The sequence below is a fragment of the Vipera ursinii genome (assembly GCF_947247035.1).
Source record: "Vipera ursinii genome assembly, chromosome: 7".
Taxonomy (NCBI): domain Eukaryota; kingdom Metazoa; phylum Chordata; class Lepidosauria; order Squamata; family Viperidae; genus Vipera; species Vipera ursinii.
In genome coordinates, this window is record NC_139521.1 from 48,372,228 (window position 1) to 48,398,316 (window position 26,089).

The 26,089-nt window shown below is 35.7% G+C and overlaps 1 protein-coding gene across 2 annotated transcripts in view; it reads right to left on the reverse strand.

Moving 5' to 3' along the window:
- The window catches only part of INPP4B (inositol polyphosphate-4-phosphatase type II B), a 223,250-nt gene that overhangs the window by 77,386 nt on the left and 119,775 nt on the right, over window positions 1–26,089 (reverse strand). For both annotated transcript variants that reach the window (XM_083366960.1, XM_083366961.1), the window contains 4 exons: window positions 21,818–21,922; window positions 18,860–18,968; window positions 7,152–7,329; window positions 4,569–4,781 (listed from right to left, as the gene is read on the reverse strand). In XM_083366960.1, coding sequence (XP_083223086.1) covers window positions 4,569–4,781; window positions 7,152–7,329; window positions 18,860–18,968; window positions 21,818–21,922 — 605 coding nt within the window. The remainder of the gene's footprint in view (window positions 1–4,568; window positions 4,782–7,151; window positions 7,330–18,859; window positions 18,969–21,817; window positions 21,923–26,089) is intronic.

Consider the following 26,089-nt stretch of genomic DNA (forward strand, 5'->3'; position numbering starts at 1 on the left):
CAGAGCAGAGTATACCAATTCTCTTCTCAGCCCCATTCATTATTATACTCATTTGCTTCTGAGTTCAGTTTAAAGTGCTGATACCTTATTGATCTTTAAAAGTTTGCTATGGAAAAGTTTACTTGAAGTACTGCTTATATTCAATTGAACTCTGTCCAGTATACTGATGCAGAATGAACAAACTTATTTTTAAATGTATTATATTTCTGGTGTTCCCTTTCTCAAGAAATGTGTTCTGCTTCCTCCTTACTTTAATTTCAACCTGTTTTTAAACCAAATGTATGGTCTAACTTCTTAAAATGTTATATTGTTGGCTTTGGGTTGGTTCTTGCTTTTATCTGCTTATACAGTCTCAAAAACATTTAGTTTTGAAATTTAAAATTTTGCATTTTTAACAGATACTGATGTTATCATTCATTATATTTGCTTATGTTTACATTAAACTATTCTTAAGAGTGGAAGAAATAATAAAGTAAAATATGTGTTATAAAGACACAAACAGCAACTACTGTATTTGAAGGATAGAAAATTGTACCCACTATATGAACATTAAAATTATTTCAACAAGCGGGTCTGGACTGATTATGGTTTAAATTAGACTTTTATTGAGTTAAATTGTCATGTATTTATCATATTTATTGTTTAATTCTCTTTTAATTTTTGTACTTTGTGTTTCTTAATTTTTTATTGTTGTGAGCCGCCCTGAGTCCTTAGGGAGAAGGGTGGCATATAAATGTAATCAATCAATCAAAATATAATAATAATAATAATAATAATAATAATAATAATAATAATAATAATAATAATAATAATAATTAGTAGTAGTAGTAGTAGTTGGAAGGGACCTTGGAGGTCATCTAGTCCAACCCCCTGCTAAGGCAGGAAACCCTATACCATTTCAGACAAATGGCTGTCCAGTCTCTTCTTAAAATCTTCCAGTGTTGGAGCATTCACCACTTCTGGAGGCAGGTTGTTCCACTGATTAATTGTTCTAACTGTCAGGAAATTTCTCCTTAGTTCTAGGTTGCTTCTTTCCTTGACTAGTTTCCATCCATTGCTTCTTGTCCTGCTCTCAGGTGCTCTGGAGAGCAACCTGGCTCCCTCTTCTTTGTGGCAACCCCTGAGATACTGGTACACTGCTATCATGTTACCCCTCACCCTTCTCTTCATTAAACTACACATACCCAATTCCAGCAACCGTTCCCTATATGTTTTAGCCTCCAGTCCCCCAATCATCTTTGTTGCTCTTCTCTGTACTCTTTCTAGAGTCTCGACATCTTTACATCGTGGTGACCAAAACTGGATGCAGTATTCCAGGTGTGGCCTTACCAAGGCATTGTATGTCTCTTTCTCTAACAGCAATCCATACAAAATCATGTATTTCTTGCCAATGCAATTCATATCTTCAAAAGTAGAACTTATCATATACACCAGCTCTTTTTTTAGGATTATTTTAATGCATTCTGTATGCAAACATGCATTAAACACTCAGATGCGCTCTGCAGAATAAAAGACATTGCATTACTATTACTATTATCTATTGGGTTAGAGAGAAGCTAACTTTTGCCTTTGAGTATATGGCAGGCAACCAAGATCATGGCATCCGGCCCTCTCAATTCCTGGCAAATAGATGGGGAAGAAATGGAGGTAGTGACAGATTTTATTTTCCTGGGCTCCAAGATCACTGCAGATGGGGACTGTAGTCAAGAAATTAAAAGACGCTTGCTCCTGGGGAGGAAAGCCATGGCAAATCTAGACAGCACACTAAAAAGCAGAGACATCACCCTGTCAACAAAAGTGCGTATAGTCAAGGCTATGGTCTTCCCAGTTGCAATGTATGGCAGTGAAAGTTGGACCATAAGAAAGGCTGAGCGCCAAAGAATTGAGGCCTTTGAACTGTGGTGCTGGAGAAGACTCCTGCGAGTCCCTTGGACTGCAAGGCGATCAAACCGGTCAGTCCTAGAGGAGATCAACCCTGACTGCTCTTTAGAAGGCCAGATCCTGAAGCTAAAACTCAAATACTTTGGCCACCTAATGAGGAGAAAGGACTCACTGGAGAAGAGCCTAATGCTGGGAAAGATTGAGGGCAATAGAAGAAGGGGACGACAGAGAATGAGGTGGCTGGATGGAGTCACTGAAGCAGTAGGCGTGAGCTTAAATGGACTCCAGAAGATGGTAGAGGACAGGAAAGCCTGGAGGAACATTGTCCATAGGGTCGCGATGGGTCGGACACGACTTCGCAACTAACAACAACAACAACAACAATATGGCAGGCAGAGTGGGGGAGGACAGTTTTATATTATCTCCAGTATTATATGACAAGATCCGAATTATTTTCAGTGAAGCGTTTCTGATAAACATTCATTTCTTCACATTTCAGGAAAGAGTTGCTTCTCCGTATTCTAGATTATTCATTCCTATTGGTGAACTAATATATGCTGCTTTTCATTTAAAATGTATTAAAGAATACAACACAAAAAAATGTATTTAGGAATGTTACCTAATTAGCGTGCCCTAAATCTTCAAAGTACAGCTTCTTCAAATCAAATGCATCATTTTCCAAAATACAAACAAATATGAAATAAGGTTTTTAACAAATACTCTCCTGTCAAGTCTGGTCAAGATGAGCTTTAGGTTTTGCTGACTACTGTTCAAACAGTCCTTTACAACCAGCCACATTACCTAGTCAGAAATAAAACAAATTCTTGCAATATATATGTGATTTTTTTTGTAACCCTCCTTACAAAATGGATGCTATTAGCAATTATATTTCACTCAGCAGCTTAATATAGAATAAATCTTAATCACCTGTCAGTATTTTAATTGCTTTTGTAGTAGAAAGAGTATCATTCAATATGAACACTTACAATACCTCTGTCAGGCAAAGTTCCTTATGTCAAATTTCCTGAAAATACTAGCTGAGTTATTAATTTACTGAATACTGGATTACCTTTCCCTGGGGAGAAAAAAAAGAGAAGAATATGCCCTACAGGGGGATTGGATATTTAATTTTTTCTGCTCTCTGTTTTTATATTGTATTTACTGTTTTTATCATAATACTGGATATCATACAGCAACTTTGATGTAATTGAATACATTTTACATTTAAACAAGAAAACTGAGCAAATGTAGAAAATGATATTGTGCTGATAAAATATTAATGAGTATCCTTCTGGCTACTGTTGCCATAAACTGCCACAGCAGATGGATTTTCTAATCTGATCCAGGAAGGCAGACAGGTTCTGGCTCAGCAAAATGCAAACTGAGATTAAGTTTATTCTGTTTACGGAAGAAAAATAAAGAAAGAGAACTAGATTTCAATCCACCAAGTCCCCTTGCTGCTTATGAACAAAAATGTGAAAGCAAACTGGTTTTTTTCCCCATAATATGCTATTTTTGCATTTACAGGGTTGTTCCCCTAAAACCCAGAAGATTGTTTCTGTGATTTAATCACAGACCATTTTAATTCACCTGGTAGCAGTTCTTTGTTAGCTGTGGTGGTTAAAGTTCTGGACATGGACTGGGAAGACCTAAGTCAAGTGCCCATTCAAGCACTGAGCCATCCAGGGTCAGTGGACCCACCCATCCCCCAACCCCAAAGGACTGTTGCTAGGGAAATAAAATTAGAGGATACTGACAGGAATGCTTGTCTCAAGATTATAGAGGGCAAATATAAAACCATGTGTGCAGCATCTACTTGAATTAAAAATTCATTTTTTTAAATTAAAAATACTGTATAATAACCTTGAGATCAAGGTTTGTATTTATGGTTGTCCAGCATCCTACAGTCACATTATTGCCCTTTACATGCTTTGCAATTGGCTTGCAAAAAGCAGAGTTAATAGAGAAGGCAGTAATAAAATCGTAAATTGAAGTCACACGATTTTCCACAGGGTTTAGGAATCAAATTGCTGGTTCCAATTATGGTTGCTAAGTGAGGACTACTTAATATCTTATCTGAAATGTATATGTACACATATATTAAAATTATGAGGATTAAGAGGAACAACTACAAAGCAGCTTGGTGAGTTTAAGAGACAACTGATGAGCAGAAGAAAAATAATGAAAAGAATATATGCAAGAAGAAAAGAATAAAAATGAGTAAAGATGAACCATTGAAGTTGTAATGAAATAAAGCATTTTGTTTAATGTACAGAAGTAATATTTATCCTTGAAATACTGCATGTTACACTGGGAAAAGAAGTTGTCACAGTTCTGAACCATATGTATTTAAGTCTTGCTGAAATCCTCTTTCTTCACAGTATATTTCTAAATTAGCGATAGAAAAAAATGCAAACTATAGCTAGTGTACAGTATCAACATTCAAGTTAAAATACTTACTGAATATGAATATGTTAATGAAGGCATAATAAAGGTTAACTTTAATACCACATGAAGCATACTATACCTGAAGCACACATTCTTCATGCAAAATCTGTCAATCATTTCTTCAGTGTCACAAGAATCCAGTGTTATTGATATAATTAAACTGGCTAACTCTTTAAATACAAATAATTTACAACTGAATAAAAGGTAGAAAGCAAAAATGGGATTTTGAGGTTACTTACCCACTCTTCCTCATCATATTCTGAGTGGTGAGGTATGGAATCTTGTCTCTTGATTTGTGATGGATAATCCTGATTTTCCTGTTCGCTATTCTCTTCAGTGCTATTCCTTGGCAAAGTTGGTTTTTTTAAGACACAACCAGGACGGGCTGTGTATAAAGCTAAAAGGGCACTTCTGATAAGCTGATCCTTAAAGGCATGCACAAATAATTCTGTCTAAAATTAAGATGAGTGCGCAATCAACAAAAGGTAGGCAATGCAGTCTCAAAACTAAGATAATAAAATATACTCTTCTGGCTCTCATGATATGCGGATGCTATAAGGTTTGTTGAATCTGGATCTGTGCTGTGTGAACCCTGTCATTATGGCTTATAAATCATGGCTCTAAACTTAAGTGAGCTATGTGAACCAAGCCACTGTACACTGCACACTGTTCCATAGCTAAGAAAGTTCACTGAGTTTAAACACAATTTGGCAGCATAAAAATAGAAATAGAACCTAGTCTACAATTCATTTTTATTTATGTTAATTTCTGTTATGTATGAAAATTGGAGCTATTCATGCTTCAAGGCATGATTTAGAAGTGTTTTGGATCTTTCATCAGCACAGGACAACTCTGCTATTCATTACTAGTTCAGACACTAAAAAAAGTTGTGTTTGCTTTAACAGTTGCATTCACTTTGTCAACCTCCTGAAACAACTGAAATATTTTCTCATGCTTGCATGGAAACCTGAGATATGAGAGAACTGTAGTGCTGATCTTACATAAGGTCCAAAGTACTTCCTCCAAATCTTTTTGAAAGCTTGTACAACCCAATGGATATTATGAATGTTAAGACTAAAATCTCTGTTTTTACCTAAGAGTAAACACTATCAAACTCAGTGAGTCTTATTTTGAATATTTATGTTGTGGAGCCAATAAAACATCTTTTGTGTGGTCATTGTCAAAAAAGGCAAATATTTAATTTTAGACTCATAAGGAGCTAAATGGAAGCAAAAGCATAACAAGACTAGAGTATACAGATAGTTTTCAACTTACCACTGTATGTTTAACAACACTTTGAAATCATGATGGGCTCTGAAAAAGTGGCAACCTGCTCTCAAAGTTATAGCCATTGCACTACCACATAGTCATATTATTACAATTTGGGTACTTGGTAGCTGACTGCAACTGGTTGCAGTGTTTTGTGGTCAATGGTATCACAATTTGTGACCTTGCCAGCTGGCTTCCAACAAAGTCAGTTGGGGAAGCCAGATTCACCTAATAACTATGTGATACACTTAAAACCCATGAATCACATAACAAATATGTAATACATTTAACATCCATGTGATTCGCGTAATGACTGTAATAATTTACTTAACAACTGCAGTAAAAATGGTTGTGAAATTAGGTCCAGTCATGTGATGGCTCCCTTAACAGCCACATTGCTTAGCAACCAGAATTCTACCCCAATTGTGGTAATAAGTGAAGGACTATCTGTATAGTTCTGGCTACTACATCTCAAAAATATTAAAAGGTTGCTGTAGAGCGTGATAAATTGGAGGAAATAGCAACCAAAATCATATAAAGTCCTTGAGAAGTTTCCTGAAAAAAACCTGTTGAGGCTTTTAGTGTGCAGTTAAGTTTAACATAAATTTAATAATTAATCATAATGAAAACATGAGTGGGGGACATATAAAAAGTAGATAAAATGGTTGATATGAAAAATATAAATAGGAAAATTTTCCTCCTTATTTTACTCTAATAATTCAGAAATATTCACTGGAAATCTAGAGGCATTCATAACTAATAAATGGAAGCATTCCTTTACATAACACATAGTTGATCTTTTAAAAAAATAATATACCATCAGATATATTAACTAATGGGAATAGGCATGAGATTATCAATGACTGTTAGTCCAGGTGATTTTCATTATCTCAAATGCAAATTTATAATTTCATACCATTCAAATATGATGCATGTCATTATAAGTTACTGGCAAAAGAATATATTTGAGGCTCTGCATTTTGCCTTTTCCTTATTCCAAAGACCAATAGACCAAAAGATGTCTGAATTTCAAAATGTCAAATTCTGTTTAGTGGATAAAGCAGAAAAGGCCAAGATTTGTTTAAAACAAAATATATGGGTATGCAATGTGCTTAACAATAAACGGTACTTCAAAGTTATAACAGGAGAGTTGAAAGTTGTTTCTCCATCACAGTTTAATTTTCCTTTTTTTTGGTTATGCCATAGTACGTCAAGCACGAATAAAATGTATAAATTATAAAGATAGGCTGGAATACACTAATAATGATATATATAAAAATGAGAGTTCCCACTCTTCAAAAATAGTAATGATTTATTATTCATCAGTTGCTAGTTTAAATATAATATAGACTTGTCTGTTTTATATTGAAAGCATCAAGTTTAATATCCATAAAATTGCTTAATAACAATTCAAACAGGGAAGAGAAGAATATGATAATCATCTGAAGCTTGTAACCAAGACAACTGTTCCTCATACAGATTCCACAGACCATAGCAATATCTGGGCATCTAATAATTTAGTTTCCACAGTAGGGATTATTTTTGAAACTTACAGTTTCTGAAAGCATCTTTAAGGAATTCTTCAAGCTTTCTGGCAGCTGTTGTCTGGCCGAATTAAGTAGCATGTCTGCATGAGTTGATATGAGAGGCTGTAATTGATTGATGTTACTGAGAACTTCTCTTGCCTTGGCAGTGTTTTCAGGTGAATAATAAATACATTGATACCCAGTACTGCAAGGTAAGACATGACACCAAATAATTTATTATAAAGTAATAACCTATTTTCAGCTTTAATGGATAGATGGCTAATATTTTTATGTACATAAAGGATTTCATTAGTTTTATGATGAATGTGTGAAGGTATTATAAAATGTATTGTCACACGTTTATAGGCATTGTTTTAAAACTCAATTTACTGAAGACTAGAAAATAGGCCTTGTAAAAGATGTAACCTTTTGTTGATGAATGCTACAGACAGCATTGCTGAAATTAATTATTCTCTGAAGTTTTCTGAATACGCTGTTGTATATTGTATTATGAAATACATCAAAACAAAGCAGACACAGGCCTTATTGTGAAGGAAACAGAGATTTATACAACCTCCAACAAAAACATTTGGTAATTTGTAATAGCCTTAAAGAAGATTCTTGTTCCTGACTTTTTCCCCTCTATTGATGGGATACTTTATTCTTTGTGCTCGATTCCATTTATTATTACTTGCTATATACAAAATTACTCTCAGCTAGCTTTTGGGTGGCTTTGACTGTAAATTAAATAAACTAAATAATAAATATTGAATAAAGAATACACAGGCTATTCTGTGTTTGGCTAAGACAGTCTTAAGCAAGGAAGTTAGAAATTAACCATTTTTATCATAATTAACAATTTCATCATTTTCTAACAGATCTTTTATCATCTTCTTTTATGCTGCTCAGGATCATTTGTTTTATGAGATGGGCAGCTATATAAATTTAAAAAATAAATAAAAAGATGAAAATTGTTTTAGTGACATTGTTTGGATTCAAATGGTAGAGTTAAGCCATTATAGTTATAAAAGTTTTAAGATGTGCAAATGTTAGTAGCGGATAGAATGTAGTCTTTAATGATGAATATATGCCTTAAAAGTGAGAAAAGAGATATAAGAGCATGCTTCTGCCTACTTTGTTATATGAGAAAGAGTTAGATATGTCAGGGGAAACTTAAAAGTACGCTGAGCAATTGGAATGAAGCTTTTGTGTGTGTCAAGGATGAAGAATCAATGTTACGTGATCTGCTTAAGGAAACATGGAGTGATCTAGTCATATCTAGATAATATATAAAACCAGAATCAGAAAGCAAGTAGTGTACATAAAATGTGATAGGATGAGAGGAAAAAGAAAGACAAAAAGGAAGACCAGAACATGGTATTTGGATAGAATTGATGAGGTTCTTAACAAAGAGAAATATAAGTTTAAAAAACAAATGATCTTATATGAAGGATTATAAGGACATGGTTGAAATATAGATCATTGACAACAATGGAGGGCTTGGAGGTAACAATGAATGTGTTGTTTGTTATACATTAAATTTATTTAATTTAATTTATTTATTAACTCATGCCTTTAAATCTCTGGCTTTCCATTATATTACTTTGTTTTTAAACTTTGTCTAATGATGCTTATAAATTCTTGCAAGTCAGCAAAAAGAAATGAAATCTGTTAATTCTGATTTTATGATAAAATATCAACAGGTTATCTAAAACCTATGTATCCTAACTGGGCCACCAAGTTATTACAATTAACACACTGTTACATACTATTCCAAATGTATTTTAGACTTGCAGTACACAAGTTGTCATGTATTTAAATTTATTGATGAGGCAAACTAAACTATCAAGTCCAGAAGGTGGAGTTTAAAAGACATCTTAAAAACTTGACAGTTTTTTGTATGACAAATTAAAAAGGGCAAGTGATTTAACAAAGGTACTCTGAAACAATTGGAAAAAATAATCAATTGCAAGGTTACTGCATAGGCTGCAGTAGCTAAAGCAGAAGGTAACTGAAATGCTTTTTAAAATGCATTTATATCATTATCTATCTGTCTGTCTATCTTCTATTCATCATCTATCTACTTACCGGTATATGAGTTTGTATATAGGACAGCATTAGTTACCTCTTATTTTATTCATAGTGTGGGCTATATTATGGCCAAATTTATCCATGAGGATATCTTACACCTAACCTAATAACTTCAAAACTACAATAGAATAAAAACAACTAATGTATGGCATAAATTTTATAACCAATTCAGCAATGGTGGGAAATCATTTTGTATTAGTAGAAACATTCAGAATGTTCAGAGGATATTATTTAATTTGACTATTCACAAAATGATTATTATGATAGGCTGCATGTTCAATGACAAAGTATGTTTATCAGAAGGCAACTGAATATTGCCCATTAAGTCTTTAGCTGCACTAACTATTTTTCTACCAACCTCAACTTAATTATTACATTTCTATGGGAGGTGGACAATTTTTTCAATAAATAAGTGAGGCTCAGCTTTCTTCTATGGTTAGGCACATTGATGAGATCTATATGAAGCTTAAAATCTTTTTTGAAATAAAAATGAGGATGAAACTGCCATTTCGATTTGCACATGCTACTTTTCCATTTTTAAATTAAAGTCACATATGAAAATGTATTTTTAAAGTAAAAATACCAGTGACATAAATTACGTAGATAAAATAAAACTTTGGTCTTAAACCTCTTTAAACGTTAATTAACTTTTGATTACTTATTATGCCATGAACAAAGCCCATAATTTAGCAGTATTAAGGAAAACTGTTGTGTCAGTAGCTTAATTGCAAAAGGTTTCTGTGAAGCGGGAAGTTTGGGTGCATTTATTGGTTAATGTTTTAATGGCGGGAAATTCCGGGCTGCGGATTGGATACAGTTCAAACGGCCGGAGTATATAAGCCGGAGTTTATCTGACAGTTGACAGTTGACATATGTGTATTAATAAACGTTCTTACTGTTAAACCTCACTGAGTCATTCGTCTGTCTGAACCTAACAAGTGGCGACGAGGGTGGGATAGACGCCGGACTAGTGAAGGATCGGCGACAATCAGCTGAGCGTAAGGCGGTAAATTTAAAAATACACAGTCAACCGTTGGCGGCCGCGGCGGAATTTAACAAACCTCCGAATGGCGCAACTTGGCTCTTTGAAAGAGTTCGATCCAAACTACCCAGAGGATTGGGAAGAATATGTTGGACAGGTCGAAGGGTTCTTGCTGGTTAACGGCATAACCGATGACCGGAAGAAGGCTGCTGCCTTATTGACCATCAGTGGCACACCCGTGTACCGGGTTGCCGTTGGACTCTGTCAACCTATGCCGGTATCTAGCGTCTCGTATGCTGACTTACTGGCCAAATTAAAAGTACACTTTACGCCGAAAAGATCAGAACTCTATTGGAGGCGTATTTTTGAAAAACGCAATCAGAGACCGGGCGAGTCAATCACGAAATTCGTTGCTGCGGTCAGAGAAGCAGCTTTGCGCTGTAAATATGATAATCTTGAAATCAGGATTCGAGATAGAGTGGTGTTGGGCTTGCGAGATGAACAGTTACAAAATCGTATTATCGCTAAGCCCACCGGCGATCTACAAGAAGTCCTCGACGAACTGTTAACCTATGAATCCACGAGTAGTCGCGACCCCCCCCCCCGCAATAGCATGGCTGCTTCAGCCGAAATAAATCTAGAAAGTCATGTGGACAGTGGGGAGGTGGATCAACAATGGGAAGCCGACATAGCCGAAGTCACCTGAAAGTTTGGAAAAATGGCGGCAAGACCCTTTCGCAACGAAGGACCAGAACCGGGACGCCGATTTCAAACAACAGCTCCGCAATGACAACCAAGAGACAACCCGAACAGACTGCGCGACAATGACCCCAGATGTGGAAGCTGCAGGGGCAACCACCCCAGAGCAACATGCAGATTCCGCTCTGCTAAATGCAGAATGTGCGGAAAGACTGGCCACATTCAGGCCATTTGCCGTGGTCGTCCCCGAGACAATCGCCTTCACGAAATTGACGTTTGGGCCGAAGGTAAGGTAACCCCTTACTATAGTGGCAATGAGACCCCCAGACCTGTGGCACGTTACCCCAACCGCGGGGAGGAGGCGCGAATCAACCACATAGGGAAATCTAAAATAAACCATATTTTGAGGCCTAAATTAAAAATTGTAGTCAATTTGCAAGGAATTCCTTGCAAAATGGAAGTCGATTCGGGGGCTTCAGTTTCAATAATTTCCAGTGAGACCCTTAATCAAATTGAACAAAAAAGTGGCCGTAAAATTCCACTTAGTTCAACTAAAATTCAATTAGCGGATTTTCAAAAAACCCCAATAAATATTAAAGGGAAGGTCACCCTTAAAGTTAATTATAAGGGGTTTAATGGCTTCTTAGACTTATTAGTCACCGAAGGCCATAGAACCAGTTTAATTGGTCTTAATTGGTTTCCAGCCCTAGGAATTTGGGTCAGGGGAATAAATACTATTAATAATAAGACCCTCAAATCTGTCTGCGATGAATTCGCAGACGTATTTGATGGGTCTTTAGGTAAATACAAAGGGCCCCCAATTAATTTCAATTTAGACCCGGCAGTAAAACCCATTAGGCTTAAGGCCCGACGGGTGCCTTTTGCACTGAAGCAAAAAATCGAGGCCGAGCTCGATAAGCTTGTAGGCCAAGGCGTTTTAGAACCGGTTGAGGGTGGCTTGTGGGAAACACCAATCGTCACACCCCTAAAACCTAATGGGGATGTGAGGATTTATGCTCATTACAAGGCCACCCTGAACTTAGGAATGAAAAAGCATGCTTACCCGGTCCCGACGGTGAAACAGGTCCTTGCGACGATCCAGGACGGCGCCATCTTTGCCAAGCTCGACTTGGCGCAGGCGTATTTGCAACTTACTGTTTCCAGGGAAGCTGCTGAAGCTCAAACTATTGTCACCCACAAGGGGGCGTTCCGAATCCACAGATTGCAATTTGGTATTGCAGCAGCTCCAGGCATCTTTCAGGAGGTGATGGAGAGGACTTTAAAGGGCATACCTGGTGTATGCCCTTACTTTGATGATGTCCTGATAGCTGGAAGAACTGAAGAAATTTTAGCTGAGCGTCTGGAACAGGTACTGGGGAAATTTAGAGAGGCTGGACTCAAATTAAAAAAGGAAAAATGCTGTATTGGAGTTAAATCCACTGAATTCTTAGGGTTTAGAATAGATGAAATGGGAATACACCCTACAGCTGAAAAAATTAAAGCAATTAAATTAGCCCCTGAACCTAAAAACAAGGCTGAATTACAAGCCTTTTTAGGATTAGTCAATTTCTATCACACATTTTTGCCACATAAAGCTGCCATCGCTGAACCATTACACAGACTGTTAGACAGGAAAACCCCATGGCAGTGGCAAGAAAAACATAGAATCAGCTTTCAAACTTTAAAAGATATTCTTTCTAGCCAATCCACGGTTACACATTTTATAGAGAACAAACCGATCTATTTAGCTTGTGATGCTTCACCTTACGGTGTAGGGGCTGTCATCAGCCACATGGATAGTCAGGGCAATCAAAAGCCAATTGCATACTATTCCAGGACGCTTACCAAAGCTGAACGGAATTATGCACAAATTGATAGAGAAGCATTAGCTATTGTGGCAGGAGTAAAAAAGTTCCATGATTACCTTTATGGTAGGAACTTTACCATATTCACTGACCACAAACCATTACTGGGACTGTTTACCACTGATAAACAGACACCCCAAATAATGTCTCCCAGGATGCTGAGGTGGTCAATTTTCCTCTCAGCATATTCATTTTCTTTGCAACATAGACCTGGTAAGGAAATGGGTCATGCGGATGCCCTTAGCAGACTACCTTTAACTAACACTGAGAGTGACCCTGCGCCGGCAGGACAAATTCTGTCACTACACGAGATACCTGAATGCCCCTTAACAGCTAGAGAAATTGCTGAGGCTACTAAAAAAGACCGTATTCTCAATAGGATTATGACCTGGGTACAAGGAGGTTGGCCAAGTAAAAACCCGGACCCTAACTTCACTCCATATTTTAGAAGGAAAGATGAATTATCATCTCACTTGGGTTGTATCTTGTGGGGTAACCGGGTTGTCATTCCTGAACTTCACAGGAATACTGTAATAACAGAATTACATGAGGGTCACCCAGGGATTGTCCGCATGAAGGCATTAGCCAGAAGTCATTTGTGGTGGCCTGGGTTGGATAAGGCAATAGAAGAGTGTGTTTCTGGGTGTTATCAGTGTCAGCGCTCTAGGCCTGAACAGGCACATGCACACACTCATAAGTGGGAATTGGCCAGGAATCCGTGGTCTCGGATTCACATTGATTATGCGGGGCCATTTGAAGGCCTAACCTTCCTAGTGGTGGTGGACAGTTTCTCCCGGTGGTTGGAGGTTGTGCCTGTTACCTCTATGTCATCTGCCAGAACAATTCAGGTTTTGAGGGACCTCTTTGCCACTCACGGGTTACCTGATGTGATTGTATCTGATAATGGGCCCCAATTCACCTCTGCTGAATTTCAGGATTTCCTCAAGGCCAACTCGATTAGACACGCAACATCGGCACCCTTCCACCCATCCACCAATGGCTTGGCCGAACGCAACGTGAGAACCACTAAAGACGCCCTGAAGCGAATCATCCGTGGCGATTGGCACCAAAGACTTGCAGACTTCTTGCTGATTCAACACACAACCCCTTGCACGGCTACGGGGAAAAGCCCTGCGGAAATGAGGTGGGGTAGACGGCTAACCACTAAATTGGACAGGTTACACCCTGATAGACTACCTTCAAATGCTGAACCTGACATCCCAAACAGGTCCCTCAACATTGGAGACTTAGTTTGGGCCAGAAACTATGGATCGGGGTACAAACGGGTTCCAGGGGTAGTCACTGACATAATGGGGCCGTTGTCATACACCATTGAGGGGGAAGGGAATAGAGTAAGCAAAAGACATATAGATCAACTAAGGAAAAGGGTTCCCGAAAGTGTGTCAGTCAATGGGGGTCAAATCGAACACAGGGGTGATTCTGCATCATGGCATAACCAATATGACTCGACAGCTAGTGGGGGAGAAGGGGAAACTCAACCCAGGTTAGCTGTAGCAACACCACAGCATAGTCAAATTGATTGGGAGTTGTTTTCTATGGATAGGCCAGCAGTGCCTGTACAACATCAACAACAACAACAACAACAGCAGCAGCAACAACAGCAACAACAATCAGTTATTAGAGAATCATCAGAGTCAGTGTCCCAAAATTCTAGGCCCATAACAATCAGCCAGTCTGTTAACAATGATGTAAGTTGCAAGTCCAATAGATACCCATCAAGGGTCCATAAGCCCCCAAAATACTTGAGAGATTACGTCAACAAATAACATCATCTGGGGGGGAAGGGGTGTTGTGTCAGTAGCTTAATTGCAAAAGGTTTCTGTGAAGCGGGAAGTTTGGGTGCATTTATTGGTTAATGTTTTAACGGCGGGAAATTCCGGGCTGCGGATTGGATACAGTTCAAACGGCCGGAGTATATAAGCCGGAGTTTATCTGACAGTTGACAGTTGACATATGTGTATTAATAAACGTTCTTACTGTTAAACCTCACTGAGTCATTCGTCTGTCTGAACCTAACAAAAACAGTTGACTTTGGGCCTTATCAAAGATAAACCATGTAAGATGTGAGATCCTTGCCTATGTGGATAATTCATAATGCATGAATTTCTTTAGGCTATTAACTCAACATCTCCTTATCCACACTGGCACAATAATTTTTGAATGGGATTACTCCAGTACTTGTAGAAGCAATGTACTATACTGAGTCAAGACACAAGATACCTCAGATAATTTTATGTAAGAGATAAGAAGCAGGGCTATGAATGTTAGGAACACCATCTTTGAGTCTTTTGAAGATCTAAGACTCAAATCATTTGTCTAATAGTTCTTTCAGTGTTATCAGATAGCAAGGTAAAAATAAATCCTCAGGAAAACTGTAAGAATGGAACTTTATGATCAATGCTGTTCTCCCAGGAGATTACCAAGCCTTCTACTGCAAGAATATATTTTAACCAGCTGTTTAAAAGATAGAGCCAAGTGGTCTCTAAGGCAACAAGCCCTATAATTAGATTGGACAGAAAAACTGGAAGGTGACAGATGTCTTTGGGTCAGTTTGAAGCACAATACATATCTCTACAATGCAGAATAGAAAAAGATCAAATAGAGACATTTAAAGGAACAAGATTACTCATTCCAATATACGAAAACAAAAATATACATGAAAGTTTATAGTCATCATGGATAAAAATGTTGCATTTTTCATAGGCAGATAAAAACATGTTATTAGCATTAATACAGAAAAGCAGTGTAGGGAAATGTTTGATTAATGTTCAGTCTGCTTAGGCTTAGAATAGTTTTCTTCAGCCTAATCTTTCCAAATGTACTAGACATTCACTCCTGTAATTCCCAGATGAAGAATTAGAAGGTTTTCCAAGAATTTCATTCAAACTTGTTCAAATGAAAATAAATATTCTCAATATTTATCAAATAACTTTAAATGATTTTTATTTCATTGCATTTTAATTGTTTAAATTAATATAAATGCATATTGTAAAGAGTTTAAAATTCATTTGCCTTTTGTCATACATAAATTACGTGCATAATACAATCAGATATAACATAAATTTGGGTCTAGAAATCATTCCTTGTTATTATTTGTCCATTAAATCAAGAGTTTACTGTGCTGATTTACATAGTAAAAGGAGCACTAAAAACTGACATTCCTTGGACTAATTTGACTATACTTCTCTGGTTCCCTAAACCATGCTTCAATTATCTAGGAGCATGAGCATTTTCCTCCTTCTTCTCACTTCCTGCCTTTACTGATCCACTAATTCTGGCTAAAGTAAATAATAATTTAGTGTTATTTTTAAATAAAAGAATTTTGATTTCATGTGCACTATAAATCTAATAATTGCATTAGGAATAGGAAAGTGGCTTTGATGTTCTTTCATGTGTGGTAAAATAGACTGGTTAAACAAAGATGTGTACCTTAATTGAGCCTTTTGATAACGGAAAGTCTGCTTCAATTTTTGTTTTTAATTTCCTATTATAGTAATAAGTGTATAGGTATTTGCAAATTAATATGGTGTTTTTTTAAAAAAAAATCAACTATGTTTTAATTACTTTCATTTATTAAAATCACTCTACAAGTGATTTAAACTTAAATCACATTCTAGTGACTTTCTACTGATTTAGGAGGCCATACTTCCTGGAAAATAAAATTAATGCAAAATGCAGTGGCCTTAATGTTAACTGGGAACCTCCAATACTGCCATGATACACAAATGTTGGCAGAACTGCATTGCATCATGATTTGTTTCTGATATAATTTAAGATGATGGCACACTTTTAAATTCTTATACAGCTTGAGGCCTGACTATCTTTGAAACTGCTTGCTTCAAGCAGAATCTGCCTAGCCAAAATGTGCTAGTAGTGTTCTTAGTCTCTGCCTTACAAATGTGATTTGGCAGGTTCAAGGTGTTAGTGATGACTTACAAAGCCCTTCATGGCATGGGTCCGGATTACCTACGGCAACACCTGCGGCCGGCGTCAACTTCCCTCCGTCCAGTGCACTCCCACAGAGAGGGCCTCCTCAGGGTGCCGCCGATCAAAGAATGCCGATTGGTGACCCCCAGGGGGAGAGCGTTCTCTGTGGGCGCGCCAGACCTTTGGAACCGCTTACCGGTTGAGCTCCGGATGGCCCCCGACCTTCGCTCCTTCCGGCGCGATCTCAAAACTTTCTTTTTCGAACAAGCTGGCCTGGTCTGACGGGATGGGGTTGGGTTTTTATAAATAGTTTTAATTTTAACATGTATTAATTTTATGGGCATAATGGTTTAATGGCTTTTTAATTTTTGTATTCTATTTTTATTGTGTATTGCCCTGTTCACCGCCCTGAGTCCTTCGGGAGAAGGGCGGTATACAAATTAAATTATTAAATTAAATTAAATTAAATTTTCTACATGAGGTCCTTTCTTGTGAATACTTTCCCACTAGATTTAAGAACTACAGTCTCAGTTTTACTGTGTAGCTCATACTGGAGAGACAGATGATTTTTTACAAGATCATTTTAATTAGTCTCTCCCCTCAAATGAAATAGTTTGCCCTTTATGGGCTTGACAATAAAAACTTGTAATATGGCAGTCTTCTGACTGGCCCAGTTTATAGATAGTCTGGAATTGGTCATACTAAATAGCTCTGTAAGAGGAGATGTAAATGGGGACTTAACCTTCTGGAGATCCAAAGGAGCAAGTGTGGTTGATTGTAAGATCCATGTATTTATGCTCATCTAAAAATACTAACTAATACTATTAATACTCACAGTTCAAGGTTCATAAAAATTGAGACAGGTTTGGTTTCTATGGATGCCAGAGCCTGATTCTATTCTTATTTTCTGGTTGAAATTTATTCTTTTCTTCTACACGTCTGGCTTTACTGGTTCTCAAGAGACTATTTTAAACCAATCTGGCTAAAAAAAGAAAATGGCAAATTCCAATCCTTAGAAGTTTCTGTGGAAAGCTTCTGTCCATTAGGGCTTGAACATGCCAGGATCTAAACAATGCATCTGGGATATTGATTTTCAATCATGTCTAAGCCTAGTATCCAATCTTACCATCTTCTCAAATAGGCATGTCTCATCATCATATCTCAGTTCTAATTCTGAAATTCTGTTGCGCTTTCACCTTGGTCAGGACGGATGCCCTATTCTCTGCAGTTTTGAGGAGGGGGGGTATAAGAACATCCCTTTTCAACAGTGCTTATATCCATGTGGAAATGGCTTTGTAGAATTCCTAACCCATATGCTCCTTTATTGCTTGCTCTATAGGAATCAAAGAAGATATACATTTATCCCTTTTTGAAGAACTATCCTAGTAAAGAGCACAATGCCCATCTGTCACTGCTAAGAGCACAATACCCATCTAACCAGGACCCTGACATCTGTTTCCAGGTTTTTGATCTTGCACTATGATAAATAGAATTAGTAACACTGATACGGTAATCATAAAGCCAAGGTGCCATATGTCATCAAACAATAAAAAAACGGATGCTAGCCTCATATTATGCCCATACTGTATTATATTTTTTGTACAATTAAGTATCGTTTTGTTATATATGTGTGTATGTTGCTGCTTAGTTAGGTAACCGTAGCATTTGTAATAAATAAAAGTTCATTTTCAATCTTACAAAACTAATACAGATGAACAGATTGGGTTTTATTTGGACCACATTTTTAAGTGAACTAAACTAATTACATTCTGAGGCCACTATATGATTTAGACTCTGGCTAATTTTCATGCAGTTTTCCAAATTCTGCAATATGGCATATGACTCATATCTCATACATTGCATGATTTAACTTTGCACCCTGATGGATTTCTGACTGAAACAACTGATTGACATATATTGATTCAACCTCTCCCATTCATTTTGTATAATTAAAGAAATATGTTTAATTTTCTAAATTAATAAGACATTAATAACATGTTACCATATACTCAGTTAGGAAAAGCAATAAAAAAGAGAATCAATAATGCTGATATCTTCATAACCTAAGGAGAAAAATTGCTAGAAATGTTGATAGACAATACAAAATTAGTTAGTGAGGACTATTTCTAAATTGATAGCAGTGTACTTACTTTCGTCTTTCTGCCTCAAACTTATTTAATAATTTCTGAAGACCACCATTTTTAAATCCCTGAAAATGTGCTGCAGGAGCTCCCACAGTGATGACATCATAAAGAACATCTGAAACAGGAAGATTACATACTAAATTGTACATACACAGATACGTGGTAATCGTAAGCGATAATAAGTAGTTTTAGTAGTCCTAACTAATACAAATGTATTTGCCTCTCCACAAATGAATGTCACCAACCATCAATTCCCAACCACTTGCAAATGACCAGGTTTACCATTCCAGAGTTCTTCTGAATTTTGGGATCTTCTTTCCCTCCTGAAACCCTCTTTTATTGTCTCATCTGCTTAAATCAATGACTTCTTCAACATTGTTAAACTAAGTCAAGAGCTTACTGTACTATATTGGCCAAATCCATTTAGGAAATATTCTGAAGAGACATTCCTATGACAGGAAACAAAGAATCAAATATATTTCCTGCTTCTTCACCCAATTATTGTGATCATGCTTTGTTAGTAAGAAAATATTTAGCAATTGGTTATCCTGGTAAGATACCATTACTGGGTAATGCCTCTTGCCAGTTTTAGAAATTTCATGAGGAAATTTTTTCCCCCACGTGGTACTACATGGAACGATAATAGAAAATACAACTTTTTCAAACACAGTTATTAGCAATAACAATAGCACTTAGACTTAAATACCACTTTACAGTGCTTCACAATACTCTGAGTGGTTTTCAATATCAGCACATTGCCCCCCAAAATTTGGGTCTTCATTTTACCAACCTCGAAAGGATGGAAGGCTGAGTCAACCTTGAGCCAGTCAGGATCAAACTTCTAACAGAGGGCAGAGTTAAGCCTGCAATACTGCATTTTAACCACTGCACTACCACTCAGTTATTGGTTCCTTTTATTTTTGTAGTTATTTACTTAGGTACATATAATACATTTTTCTTCCTTTTTTCAATAATTTTATTAAAGATTACATTATACAGATAAAATTAATACAATTACATACTACTGAAATATATTAAAAAATAAAAATTAAGAAACTGCAGAAAAAGAAAATATAAAAAAGGGAAAGGTTAGAAAAAGAAGTTTCTCCCTTCATCCACAGCAAGTCTAATCAACATTACCAATTTATCACTCTCTTAAAATATAATCAAAAATCTATTCATTCCATACCTTACATTTTCTATACGCCCATCCCTAAAAAATACACATATACACAATTTATTGAATTTCAGCCTTCTCAGATATGACAGGCAAACTGCATTACATTATAAGATGTTCATTACAGTAAATTAGATCAACACTGAAAACTCAAGGATAAGACATAAGGTAAATAAAACAAAGAATTCACAATGCAAACAGATGTTTGGTACGCAAACGTCTTAGCAACTTAGTAAGATTTTAGAAATTCTACCACAACTGACTTGTCTCAATGTCCACTAATACAATTTATTTTTAATCTGTTTACTTTGTTGATATTAATAGTTTTAGATACTTTACTTTGTTGTAATTTTAGATATTATATTTAATATAATTTTAGTCCTTACATTATAATTTAATATAGGCTGCAACCTGAAGCTTACAGATGATAGTTATGTTAGTTATGTTATTTTACAAATGTATTTTAACTCTGTTTTAAATTTTATTTTATTATCTGTACTGATCTATGAATGCAATAAATTGAATTGAAATCAGTTTCTGTTTAGTAGTATAAACAATGGCACAACTCTTGGATACTTGATTAAAAATTTCTAGATGGCCAGTGTAAAGTATCTGCTATTGCCCCATAGTTCTATTTGCGTGTTGAATTTATAGTCTTTAAACATTTGATGGGTCTTTTAGCACCAGAGGCATTAGGAATTTGTCGGATAACCCATTAACCTGCAGCTTTTCTACCAGATAATTTATATTGATAAGTTATTTACAGTAAATTATTTTATCTTTAATTTTTCCTTAAGTTTTATCGTTCCTTATATGAGTTTGTAATTTACTTTTGGTCTTTGGTAATAAATAAAGATAATAAAATATTAAGATTTTCCCCCCAGGTTTTGTTATTTTTTTAAATGTACATGCTATTCAATCATTCCAATTCCTGATGGCTTACAATAACAATAAACGTATCTATTGTAAGAAAAGCAACACACAACTATAATAAACCCCCATGAGCTACATAATTATAAATCTTCCAGTTGAATAAATAATTATCTGCCAGAAGTAATTTCAACTAAATTTCTTAACTTTTTAACTTTGAATATATATTTTTAAGCAAATTTTAAAATATACATTCAAATCAAGCCTTAGCTGAAACTAATTCCATAATTAAAGCTACTTTTGGCATGTATCTGGAAAATGAATATATATATATATATATATATATATATATATATATATATATATATATATATATATATATATATATATATATATATATATATATATTCATTTTCCAGATACATGCCAAAAGTAGCTTTAATTATGGAATTAGTTTCAGCTAAGGCTTGATTTGAATGTATATTTTAAAATTTGCTTAAAAATATATATTCAAAGTTAAAAAGTTAAGAAATTTAGTTGAAATTACTTCTGGCAGATAATTATTTATTCAACTGGAAGATTTATAATTATGTAGCTCATGGGGGTTTATTATAGTTGTGTGTTGCTTTTCTTACAATAGATACGTTTATGAAATATAAAATATTAATGTTCAACTTTTATGCATAGTGAGAAAAAACAGAATTACTTGTTTTTTAAAAAGGAGCACAAATTTATATGCAGTTCTGTACATTTCAACAGCGGAAACACCCAAGTCTAAAAGTGCAACCAACAGAGAAGAAAGAAAAAGTGATTTCATGATTGAAGTTAAATTATGGGTAGTCCTCGACTTACGACCATAATTGAGCCCAAGGACTAGCTGTATTAGGTAGTGAACTGTATAACATCATACAGCTTACCTTTTATACAAGGACCCTGCACAAGCATTCTCTGCAGATGTAGATTTATTGGAACAAATTCTAGTGTTTTTTCTCCTTTACTGCAACTTGATTTGAAAGAAGAGCCTGAAAAAAATTGATAAAATATCCTTAACTGAGGATCTAGATATTTTCTCTTTCTTAAAATCTAAGAAAATACTTCTGTGTCTGTAACATTTTTGGGTGTCAAGAATCTTTATGCTGCAGCTTCAGAATGGCGCCCATGAAATCTAAGGAAAAGAGAGCTACTTTAAAAAATTGCTAGTAAGTCTATATGATAGTTCCATGCTCCATGCCACAATTTTCCTTTTTTAATTTAAATACTGCTCTATTTTCAATTTGTAAGAATTTACACCACAGGAATTCTGTGATGTCCAAATCCACAATATGTACAAGATACGATTTGGATGGGAGAAGTGTAAAGGAGAAATTTAGGAAATATAAAGGAAACTTTCCTAATATCATTAAATTCTAGACTATTCGTACTATTGTAACTAAATGATTGTCTCTTTGTAATTGGTGTACAAATTCAGAGGACTAACCACCCACTTATTAATACCTACAAAACAAATTGTTATTAAGGCCGTAAAAAATCATATTCAATTAATACGTGATTTTACTGACAATGGTGATGTATCTATTATATATATTTATTAAAAATAAAGAACTTTTTGGCATCTGACTTTGTAATAAAGCCGCTTGGGGGCCCCCAAAAGCCCTAATAAGCAGGCATATACATAGAATGAAGGCTATTGCTAAGCACATTGGTTTGTGCTTAAATTGTAAGCCGCCCTGAGTCTTCGGAGAAGGGCGGGATATAAATGGGATTAAAATAAAATAAATCTTAAATACTTTTTAAAGTATTATCTGATGTCTAATACTTAAAGTGTGTACATTCTCCTCTTATGGAAAGAGGTATCCATAAACAGTAAGGTTAGAAGTAAATGAAATGAAGGAACAATAACCTTTACAGCCAACCCCCAACATATTCTTACCTAGAAATGAATGCATCTAAACAACCATTGCAACAACCATACAAAAAGTCTGTAACATTATTCTCATTTTAAAGTGAAATACTGAAGTCAGTCTTTATTCAGCAGTAAAGATGGGTTTTCAGAGATCAATGTCCATTTCTTAGCCCATGTTCTAGAATTTTCAGTGGAAAATATCTGTAAAAAACTTGGTCAATACCTCTCTATTGCTCTAGTCAACTACGGAGAACTCAGCTACTATGTATGTACAACAAACTTGAGCTAATTCTGTTCTAAGACATAATTGAAATTAATTATAAGTATTTTGGAAATCTTGATATAGAAGGAACAAGACCAGATAAATAGCTTGCTTATTCTGTATAGCAAATTCACAATAGAAAACTGAAACATATTTACAATTACCATAATTTGCAGTGTAGACAACTTCAGTCAAGAATAATAGTCAGGAACAGCAACAATAACACTTAATATGACTAGGCTAAGGCATATATTCTTTGCTTAATTTTATCTATTAAGTTCTCCAAGTTCATATGTGGGTATTGTGATCCTTCTTTCTTCTCTTCATGCCATTCAACAAAAAGCCTATATATGGTTCCCAAATTTAGAATTAATTAAGATTTTTAGCTATTACTGGAATTTATCTGTGATTCCAGTTTGTTTGGAATCATAGATTCCAATATTAAATAGTAAACAGCTATTATATAGCATTTCCATTTTGTACATCATAATTAGTGCATAAATTATTTAGTTAACTTTAGGCATGCTCCAATATCAGTTTACTCAGATAAAGAACATAAACTTGAATTGAGTATATTTTTCACATTCCCAGAGTTATTTCTACTTTTTTTGACATAGAAACAAGGGTAAAAGCCCACATAATATTTACCAACCATTGGCAGGCTATTATACTTCACATAATGAAAAATAGTAGTTTGCATGATTTTACATAAGTCTGGAAAGCAGTTTTCCTTAGAAACCCAAATAAGAACTGTGTAAACAGTGCAAACCTAATGAAGATATACACCTTTATGTGCACATGCCTGTCTGCATTTAAAGCTATTGAAATGAAACCAGTTACCAGAGTTTAATTATATAGTCAGCAAATTCACAGAGAAAAAATTTAAGTTTGTAATAATTAACTTGCATAGCACAAGCCTTAATTTCAGCTTTTCAAGCTATTTAGGAAAAGTAAAATATTTTTGACCTGTACGTTCAGTCAAAACGTATTTAATTTCTAATTCTGACTATTTTTACATTTACATTACAATTACTCAAAGTAAAACTAAGGGTAGGTTTCCTGAATGGGATGCCATCAGTACACTGTGAAACTGAAATCTGAACTTCCTGATGGAAAGACGGGATATAAGCACATATGCCACATATCTCTGGAAACAATAGATTCCACTAGAAATAACATGTAACTGAGTTATTTATTTATTTATTTATTTATTTGTTTGTTTTTATAAACCGCCCTTCTCCCGAGGGACTCAGGGCGGTGTACAGAATAAGATAGGCATACAGAATGAACCGTAGTGAAAAACAAACAATAGTAAAATACAAATTGGGACCCCAATAAGAGCTATCAGGCCAGGCCGGACTGCTGGAACAGGTAAGTTTTTAATTCGCGCCGGAAGGTGCGGAGGTCGGGGGCCATCCGGATTTCGGTTGGCAAGCTGTTCCAGAGGGCTGGCGCACCCACTGAGAATGCCCTCCCCCTGGGGGCCACCAGCCGACATTCCTTGAGCGGTGGCACCCTGAGGAGGCCCTCTCTGTGGGAGCGCACAGGACGGTGGGGCGTTGACATTGGCAGAAGGTGCTCCCGCAGGTAGTCCGGACCCATGCCATGTAGGGCTTTGTATTTGCTGAACATGTTCCACTAAGAAATTTATAAATAGAATACATGCATGAATAAATGATTTAACAATTCCATAATTATAATACCAATATATTTTTATCAATTTTTTAAAAAAATTATTTATCAAATTTAGATACCACCTCTCTCGCTATCCAAGTGACTCTGGGCAGTTTTCAGATACAAATGATAAAACTGTATAAAATAAATAAAATTTGAAATCAATTAAATCAGAGTGAAAAATAAAATAAGAGCAAACTTAAAAAGTTAAAAAAGGTGAAGGGAGCATCATCCAGCCAACCCCAGACTTGTGTGCCACTCTTTGATCTCCAAGCCAGTTGGCAAACTCATGCTATTCCAGAAGACTATCAGTCAATCAGAATAGAGCTGGAAGGGATCTTGGAGGTCTTCTAATCCAACCTCCTACTCAAGCAGGAGACCCTATACCATTTCAGACAAGTCACTAAAGTGTGGGGACCATCATCACCTCTGAGGAAAGATATTTACTGGCAGGTGCAACAGCAAAGAAGGCCCCGCCAGCTGAAATTCTTTAACCTACAGGTTCTCTAACATATCCTCCCTGTCTGACATCACACCACATTGCCCGACATTAAACATGTAACTCCATTCAATGTACAGGGTTTTACTTTATGTTTCTTTTCAAATAGCAGCTACAGTATGTGGGTAAAAGCATCAAGATTACTAGTGCAAAGTGAAAAGATAATTCTTTCTCCGGTGCTTTGAACTTGATGAAAATCTCATTTCCTTAAAACAACTTTCCATCCAGATAGGGGAGTGCCTTTTCTTCCATAGCAGCTTGTTTTTCATTATCAATAGTAGCGTCAGAATAAATGTGTAAATGTGGGTAATTTTATAAAATGAAAATAAAAATATCAAGCAAAAATTAAAACTGTATGATAGAAATTAACCATAAAAATAAAAAGAATAACTTAAAAGCCTGGAGAACAAAACAGGAATTTTTCTATACCTAAAAAGAATCAATGTTACTAGCAGATGAATTTTGTATGGCCTGCTGGAAAAATAATCTTTGTGACAGTCAGCTATTTTATAAACACACACAAAAAAAGAATCTAACTTAAAAAACAAACCAACTGCAGCTATTTCATCATGCTAAGGAAAGGAAATGAACAAGATATAGGACACTATAAATGGCAATCCTGCGCATTAAAACCTATCAGAGATATAAAATCAGAATCCTTTATTTGGGAACAATATTTGGTAGCCTCCATATATAATGAAAACATACCTAGAAATGTACATAAAGGATGGTCTAAATAACTCATAAGATGGAGAGATCTTATGCACGATCTGTAAAAAAATATTATGCCCAGACCATGAAACAGATTAGATTCTTGTTATCATCTGGGCCAGTGTTTCTCAACCCTGGCA